Source organism: Alexandromys fortis, unplaced genomic scaffold (assembly GCF_014885135.2).
Source record: "Alexandromys fortis isolate MF-2015 unplaced genomic scaffold, M_Fortis_MF-2015_v1.1 scaffold_65, whole genome shotgun sequence".
Classification (NCBI taxonomy): domain Eukaryota; kingdom Metazoa; phylum Chordata; class Mammalia; order Rodentia; family Cricetidae; genus Alexandromys; species Alexandromys fortis.
This window is the reverse complement of record NW_026067986.1, coordinates 8,094,529-8,103,741: the sequence shown is the minus strand read 5'-3', so window position 1 is coordinate 8,103,741 and position 9,213 is coordinate 8,094,529. Positions and strand designations below refer to the sequence as shown.

The 9,213-nt window shown below is 44.4% G+C and overlaps 1 protein-coding gene across 1 annotated transcript; it reads right to left on the bottom strand.

The window, feature by feature from the left end:
• Positions 1–265: 265 nt before the first annotated feature.
• Positions 266–6,197, bottom strand: Mstn (myostatin). The gene is made up of 3 exons (XM_050159272.1): positions 5,790–6,197; positions 3,702–4,075; positions 266–1,783 (listed from the first exon to the last, which is right to left on the bottom strand). Exons 1-3 carry the CDS (start codon positions 6,163–6,165, stop codon positions 1,403–1,405), a joined length of 1,131 nt encoding a protein of 376 aa, XP_050015229.1. The 5' UTR covers positions 6,166–6,197; the 3' UTR covers positions 266–1,402.
• Between the last annotated feature and the right edge of the window lie 3,016 nt (positions 6,198–9,213).

Sequence of the window (9,213 nt, the reverse complement as noted above, 5' to 3'; positions counted from 1 at the left end):
TTGATTAACGAAATTCCAATTTACAAAATTGAAGTAAATAAATGCAGAAATATCTTCATTGTCAAACTATAAAATAAGAGTAGCTGTTCTTATTGAGACACTCATTTTTGTCTTTCTTTAGATATTGGAGTTAATCATTTCGGTATATTAAATAATGTTTACCATATTTAAAATAGTGGAGCATTGAGATTTGAATACAATGACAGGAATCCACTGAAATTTCACATTCACAGGTGAAATAGCCACCATGAATCCGCAAGTGAATGTTGATATTGTAAAAAAAATATAAAATGATTGTAATATTACCATCTAACCTTAGCATATGGACTTTTGAGACCACTATTGAATCTGCTAATTCTCTTTGAAATAGAAGCCATCACTTTTCTGTGATATGTGACGTGTCTTTGTCCCTTAATAATTTGAAATTTCATTTGTGTAAAAATATACCAAAGTAAATAAAAAAAAAGGAGACGCTTATTTACAAAACAATGTTGTATACATATTATATAAATGCGATTGTTTCAGAGTCTTTTATACAATAGTGATAGAATCAGTCATTTATTTCCATGATTTTGCCGCAAAACTTCGATGTGACGAAGGCAGACCGGGAGTTTGAATGCATGCTAGAAATGGACACTGAGGCTGCCTTTTGAAGACAAAGTTTCTCCCACTGTGCTAGAGAACTGAAAGTTGACCTCTAAAAAAAGAAAAAAAAATCTTCTTTAAAGAAAATGCATCCCCAATCAGAGCTGCATGGCAATGCGCTTGATATGGGGAGAGGCGTATCTTACAGAGTGTGCTCTGTTTGAGGAACCTGGTAGGAGCCATTCCGCCCATGGCTTTAGCGCCCCTGGCATGGGTTAGTAATACCATGTCCAATTAGAATAGGAATGGGGGCGTTTGGAGAGGCCGCCATTCCAGTTCTGTGGAATCTTAGCATACCAAGGGTACGATACAAATAAACAGTGTACATGAATAACAGCCCTGCGCTTCCCAAAGGCTACATAATGATTTTTTTCCGTGAATATTAATTGAAACTGTTGAGAAATAAGACTTTACCTTTAAAGCATACCCCTTTAATTCGGCAGACCACAAGAAGCGCCGTGTTCTTGCCTGCCGAGATTGTAGTTGTGAGATCTATATATGTGAACAAAAATGCGATTTGATCTCCTCCTAGCTCAGAACCTCTGGAAATCATAAAATGTCCTATTGTATGGTTTATTTGGGATGGTTAAGTGGCTACCATTGCAAACATTCTCTCTTCTAGTTCCTCCGCTGTAGCTTGTGCTTAAGTTACTATCGCATACTCAAGGCCTAGAGCCTGTGGTACATAATTTCACAGTTTCAAAATTGAGGGGGAAGACCTTCCATGGCTTAGGAAGCCCTGGACATACCGCGAAGCTCACGAGCACCCGCAGCGATCTACAACCATGGCTGGAATTTTCCCGTATATGATTTGTTCTTTGCCATTAAAATATAGCATATTAATAGGAGACATTTTGGTGGGTGTGCAGCAAGGGCCCGCTGAGCCCCGGGGGTTTGCTTGGTGCACAAGGTGAGTATGGGGATATTTTTGTAAAAACACAAATTCACACTCTCCGGAGCAGTAATTGGCTTTATATCTCTTGGGCGCAATGATCCAGTCCCATCCGAATGCTTCAAAATCCACCGTGAGCGGGTAGCGGCAGCAGCGGGACTCGGTGGAGTGTTCGTCGCAATCAAGACCGAAGTCTCGTCGGGACCTTTTGGGCGTGTCCGTTACTTTGACCTCTAAGAAGGGATTCTGTGTGAAAAGGAAAAGGGCAATCGTGTTAACCGAGCCGGGTATCCTTCCCACCTTAGAAGCCGTCCTTAGAAGGAGCCTCATTCTCACGCTGCCGATGTAAGAATAGAACAACAGCCAATATTTCCCTGCGGTCAGTTCACGCTCCGTCTGTTAAACCTTTGCTTCTTTTCGTATTGTTATCAGACACAGGAGCAGATAATAGCGTAAGAGAGGCTTTGAAATGTGTGCACAAGGCAAGAGAAAGGCGGGAGGGATGAACGCCGCCTCCGGCACTGTGGATTACTATCAGCTGCTCGTGTCTGAGGACTCTTGGAGGGATGCGTACCCATCTGGTCTCTCTTCCTAGGTTTTTGCCCAAAGAAATGGGTCTCTTAAAGTCAGAACAAAATAGCTACCTCTGGGTATGAATGTGGCTTGGTGGAAAGAGGGTTCACCTCTCATGTGCAAGGTCCTGGGTTCAATAAGAAGGTGATAGAGGAGGAAAGGGGGAAGTCTTTGCTTGCTCTATGACAGCCTCAATCTTTTACTGCATTTGAGACCATTTCCCTTGAGAGGGAGAACTCTAAGGAATAGCATGTTAGCCACCTTTTAAATAATTAAGGCCTAATCCATTAGCAACCTTGATAATTAAAATACTATCTTTGAAAGAGAACATTCTTAAACAGCTGATAGCAATTTCCTCTTGTATCACGAAAGTAGGCCTGCGTGCTGTCAAAGAGGGTGTCGTTTGGGGAATGGAGTGTCTCAGAAGCACATACAAAGAAAATAGGTCCTCTAGGAAACTGCAGTACTTCAAACAGTGTGCTTCGCTCCCAACAGGCCTGGCGTCTGGACCACACATCCCCAAGCTCAATCAGAGGATTAAAAAGATGTCTATTGCTTCGAAGTGTAGCATTCTGACGTAAATTCTGACAATGGGTGAAAATCAAAATATGTTCACATCAAGGTTTTGAACGTAGAAGTAAATAAAAGCCCCAGTAAGACCTAAAAATGACTTGGGTTTAAGTGGGTATTGAGCTGGGCAGTGGTGGCGCACGCCTTTAATCCCAGCACTCGGGAGGCAAAGGCAGGTGGATCTCTGTGAATTCGAGGCCAGCCTGCTCTACAGGAGCTACAGGAACCAAAAAGCTACAGAGAAACCCTGTCTCGAAAAAAAAAAAAAGTGGGTATTGAAATGCTTTTATTCATTTTTCATAGTGGATGAGTTATTCTCATATCACCGACTTGCTACTTAGTTAATCGGCAGTCCCTGTGTAAATTACTGTACAAGGATGCTGAAGTAGTTCTGAAATAAACCAGGAGGCAAAGGCTACCTGGGTTGGAAATCAGTGTTACTGGCAGCCTTCCACACGGGATCCACACAGAGACCATGGCTTCAACATTCTGTAGGCACTGAACATATTTATTAGGGGATACTGAACAGAATATATTTAATCAAGTATGTCTATACTTATAAAGGTATTATAATTAGGATTTTAATATTTTTACTTTATATAAGAAGCCAGCGTTTTTCAATGGAGAAAGCATTTCAATTGAGAAGCAAAAAAAAAAAAATGGAAAAGGGAAAAAGTTTTAATTTGTTGACTGATTCTAGATTCTGCAGAGTTATGTTGTGATGTCATAAGTTTATGCATATGGTATGTATCCCACAATGAAAAGGGCATTACATCCCATTCCCAATAAGGAATGCATGAAATTATGAACCATGATGCAACTCTTTTTCAGTCTTCATGGGAGAACTTCCCAGGACATGTGACTGGCACCTACTCTCTTGGGCACAGACCTAGTTGGTGTAAGATGATTTTGGCTGCCTTCTGAGCAGAGAAAATCGCAGCTATCTTTCCACTATTATCTTTCATATAAGGACTACAAGTACAGCGTGTTGTTAAGAGCATTGCTTTGAGTTATCACTCACCAGCCCGTCTTCCCCTGGTCCTGGGAAGGTTACAGCCAGATCTTGCCCATTCTCATCCAAAGCTTTGAGTTCAATGCCTAAGTTGGATTCAGGCTGTTTGAGCCAGTTTTGCAACACTGTCTTCACATCAATACTCTGCCAAATACCAGCGCCTGGGCTCATGTCGAGTTTCAGAGATCGGATTCCAGTGTACCTCGTACCGTCTTTCATGGGTTTGATGAGTCTCAGGATCTGCACAAACACTGTCGTGGGGGTCTTCACGGGTCTCAGATGGATCCACAGCTGGGCTTTCACTACTTTGTTGTACTGGATTTTAGAGCTAAATTTAAAAAAGCAACATTTGGGTTTTCCATCCACTTGCATTAGAAAATCAGCTACAAATGAACAAGAAAAGAATGGTTGACATTAGGTCCCATGAAAACATAAATAAAATTAAAAAAATCACTCCTTAACAATAGATGTTGGGATAATGTGTACAGATGTGGCCTTTCAAAATAGAACACGAGGTGGAACTTCCTTCATGACTCCTAAGAACTGTCAGGGAAAATAATTGCTCTAGCTCTTCGGATTTTTCTTAGATAGCTTATATTATCACGAATATATTCCCTTCTATAGAACTAGGGGCCGAGGGATATTTTGTAGGAGAATGAACGGCAAGTAGATGATGATTCAGAGAACAAGAGACAGCGTGGAGGAACATCCACTTAGAATTCTTTGGGAATCTGAGCAGTTATGCTCACTGAACAGCTGTACCAGTCACTCTGGGGGAAGGAACCCTTCCCCCAGGCCTCAATTACCTGGGGAACGAGGCACAGGCAGCAATTTAACTGAGCCTCAGAAATGACAGACAATATCGTACATCTGCGACACTCGGGCTCTGGAATAGCCTTTCAAAGGAACGACACGAAGCTGGCCAGCAATTAGCACGAAAACTCAGAAGTCATGCCCATGCTAGCTCCAAAGCCAGAAGGCAGTGGCCCTGGAGCCAGACCTCCACTGCAAGCGAAAGTTCAGCCTTAGCAATCCCTTCTCTTCTGGGCGTGCAAACAAGGGAGGCCTTCTCCTGAACGGTTGGACCCAAGAGTCATAAATGAAGATTGTTTGTTATAGCATAACCTGAGTACTTGGTGAAAGACCGGTTTGAGAGCAGGTCGTGTCTGCTTGGAAGTGCTTAAAGCGCGGCGTTAAAGCCAGATCTCAGACACATGGCACGGCACTCTGGCGTGTGGAGAGAAGGGAGAAGGGGGACTGCCTGAAACGGGCTAGCTCCCAGAAGCAGTGCTGTTCTTAAAGGTAATAGTCCTCCCCCTCCTAAAGAATAAAACGTTTTTAGAAGGCTATAGCCGCTGCTCCCGTGGAAGTACGCAGCCCGGACGCTCTCAGCCCAGGGCTGTGTGGACGCAGCACAGGCAGGCTTTTATAGCATAACCTCCCGATTACAACGCTCATTTCCTGAGCGGTTTCTGCTACTCGCTCCTGAGTATGATTTTGCCCTGTCTGCTTCATCGTTTCTCTCGCTAACGCATTGGATGCTTGCCTTCCTTAACGCTTTGTTGGAGAAGCTCTCATCACTAAGTATTCTAATTTGTAGTTTCAAGTCCCAGACGTGTGGAACAGGGTTCAAAGAAACACCCAGCAAATTTCTTTCTGTGGTGTTAGTGGGGGGAAACTAATGTATGTTTTAGGCAAACAGATGCAATTGTAAATTCCATGTGAGTTTTAACATTGCTTACAGTAGCTCGCAGTCCTTGCCTTGTGAGTATTAGGCGCCGAGCACATAAACACACTCCACATTTTCCACATAAAATCACACACTATTAAAGCGGGGCCGGCACATTAACTTTGAGGTATCTGGCACCGGAAGGAAACAAGCAAGGCAGATTTCCTTGTCAATATGTTTCTCAGGAAATCTTGAAGGAGGAGGGGAAAAAAAAAAAGAAAGAAAGAAAATCTCTTTTCTCTCCTACTTACATACAAGCTAAAAGCCTGAAAATAGATCTGCTTCTCATAAACACTAGGGCAGCCGTCAGCGGAACCTTGGTCTTCTCTCTCTCTCTCTCTCTCTCTCTCTCTCTCTCAGCTACTTACACGCTGTAGGCATAGTAATGATGGTCTCCGTGGTAGCGTGGTAATCGTCGTCTTCCAAAGCCCCGTCGCTGCTATCGTCCCTCTGCACGTCGTACTGATCGATCAGCTCCCGGAGCGGAGGAGCGCGGGGCAGAAGTTGCCTGATAGCATCTTTGCTGATGTTAGGAGCCGTTTCCAGGCGGAGTTTGCTGAGGATCTGGATCTTGATGGCTTCTATTCTGGAGTCCCTCGTGTTTTGTCTCCAGACGCACGCATTGCACAGCCCCTCTCGCTCCACACCCTCCTCCCGCTCGCTGCCCTCATTGAGATCCACTGGGCCAGCAACAATCAACATGAAGAGGCAAATATATACATACATCTGCAGTTTTTGCATCATTTTCAAAGCAGCGCAGTCTTTTTTTTTTTCTTCTCCCCTTGCTCTGATTTCTTCCTTCTTCTGCTTTTGAGTAATGCCAAGCAAGATCTTAGTGCCTGTCCGGTTGTGAGAGAGAACCTGCCACGCCAGTGAGTCCTGGATACTGTATTCCAAGTGGCTTTTTATATTCCGGCTTAGATGAGACAAGTGTCGTCAGGATCTATGATTGGCCCCTGCTCCACAATGAATCTCGCTGTCAGAGGTTAAAACCCTGTCTGTCACAAGTCACCGAGCAGTATTTTGTTACAGTCGAGGGGAAGCTGATTCATTTGACTGCTTCATAGATGAAATAAATCCCCATATCGTGAAAGATATATGTGACATTTGATGAATTAAAGTTTGTGTAAGAATATAAACGGTAGTGAAAGCTTATTCATCTTTGTGAAACTCTCGCTGTCACTTGAATTAGTAAATCTGAGTTTACACTTCAGGTTTAAAATGCAAAACGTCAGTCTTTTGGAGAGTTGGCATGCTGTTTGTTAGTAAAGCAAATATTTGAGAGAAAATTGTATCAAGGGCTGAGCAATTAGAGAAGGACAAATTAGGAAGAGTTGACCGAATTGAAGAAAAGCTAAGGTTTGTGAACCTGGTAGAAAAGTTGCACGGGTAATTTGAGAAGTTTGTTTTCATGGCTTATCTGTTAGTACGTATTAAAATCAGCCTCACTCCGCTACAGGGCACACGAATTTATTTTGATAGCTTAACGTCTTTTGCTACCATGGAAGCTGTGCTTGATTTCAGCTAGTCAGTGTTGCTCTTGTCTATCAAAAAGACACGGGCCAAATCCTTAGTGTTTCTTTGTTGCTTATTACCAGCGGGGATAATGTTAGCTGAGAGGCTGCGCTGCTTCGCGTAAGCAAAGAATGGATTTTTGTCAGTGGCCCCGAGCGTGATTACACTTTTTGACTCAGACCTCTAGGGCTGAAAGCAGCAGCCCGCAGCCTGTTCTTTATGAATTATGTCAGGTCCTGCGTGCACACAAAGAGAAAGTGGCAGGGAGAGGGTGCCCTTTGTTGCGTTCCCCCCCCCCACAGTCATAGGTTAGCACCCCTTTTGCCGGAGGCTCATTTTGACCAGAGGGCAGACACCTGGCAGGGATCTGGGGCAGGCAGAGAATAGTGCTTTTTTTTCTCCGCATTTAAGTGGCCTCTATAGGGATCAAACTCTCACCCTTGGCTTTAGGAGCCACAAGATCTAACGGGGTGAGCTATGAAAGAGCTGAACGAACCAAACAGCAGGAACAGAGAACATTTCCAGGCCACAGCTTCCCTCCTCCTTGCGGGGAAGCCCGGAGCAATCTTCCGCGCTTTAACCCATTACTCCCCCCACCCCGAGCGAATACAGTGGCTCGTATCAAATATTTATTTTTAGGTCACCTCCATTCTTGCGCACCCATTTACTGCCTCGGTGCACTAACATGCGACCCAGTAGCTTGAAAAGTTAATGTGTTTCCCTCATGCGCTTAAGAGGCGTCTCATCTCTTGAGAGAGAAAAAAAGTGACCTTCCATAATGCACTGGATTTGCCCGTCATTAAAGATTAAGGAAAACCAGACGCCCTGGGGTGTTCAGGTCCTCTTTGTGCAAGACAATATTAGGGCAGGCCTATAAAGTTGAGGTCGCCTGGAGAAGTCGTTTCCAACGTAGAATTCCTAGTGGCATTGTAATGATCACAACACAGGCAGCTGTAGACCCCGAGTAAATCAGTCCCGCTTATAAACCTGCTTCAAACCGCAGTGCGCTTGCGAGCTCAAGCTGCAGAGTCAGACACACAAGTTGGAATCTCAACTTTGCAACTTATAACTCGGTGACAAAGATGGGGTGGCCAGAACTTAATTTCTCGTACGCTTCTTTTCCTCGTAGGGATTCGAGGCATATAATCTAGCAATACGTTGCTAAGTGTAAGCCCTTCCTACGGGAACTAACACCTGGAACTCTTGCTCCTTGTTCCCTGCCCGTTGCTGCAAACTCTCCTCAACTGCCCCACATCAAGGCCAGGGATTGCGGTCTCACCTGCTATCTTGTTAGGCCCAAGAAGCAAGCCCAAGTACACCATTCAGCTTTTTTTTTCTTACTAGCTAGAATAAAGCAAACAAAGGTTGTCATTTGCCACATAGTCGATTCTCATGATTTGTGGGTTCCATTTTTTTTTTTTTTTTGCAATTTGCCTACTCACTGACTTTATTTTTTATTTATTTATTTATGTTACATATATAGTGTTCTGGGCACCAGATCTCATTATAGATGGGTGTGAGCCATCATGTAGTTGCTGGGAATTGAACTCAGGACCTCTGGAACAGCAGTCAGTTCTCTTAACCTCTGAGCCATCTCTCCAGCCCCTCATTGACTTTATTTCTAAAACTCGAGGCTCCTGGCGCTTTCCACATTATTCTCTGCCATCCACTGAGCAGAAAAAATGCTAAGGGCAACGAGAGAGGGTTCCGCCAGCCGCACAGATTCCCAGCGGAGGCTGCACAGGGCGGGCCCTGCATCCTTCCTTCCGCTCTGGATCAAGTATCCAGCTTGTTAACCACGTTGTCTACTTTCTTAAGCTTTTAGCTGTCCTTGCTGTCTGCTGCTTGTTGAACACAGCATTGAACGGGGTGCTGAAACCCTGGGCCCGCATCCTTGGGCACGGGAGGCTGAGGGGAGAGGAGGATGGAGGTTGCCAGGGCTCAGGCAGGAGTGGTCACTGCTGAAGAGTTAGAGCCGGGCAGTTTGGAAGAGGAGAACGTTCCGATAGATGGAATTGTCCAGGCTGAGCCGCATTCTGAGTACACAGAACTCCATTCAACTTAGGACTTTTCTATCTATAATTTACAGCCATCTTTTTTAATGCTGTGATGTGTCTCTTGTAAAGAACACGTTTCTTTTGAGAAAACAGACAAGTTAGAGAAATCCCAGGCCCGAGTTTGCTGCTTCTGAGCGGGACTTCATTGGTGATGGATGGATAGACGCAGTCTTTTGAGTGTGATGCCCGTCTACAGGTGCACACACGCAAGGCAATTAGA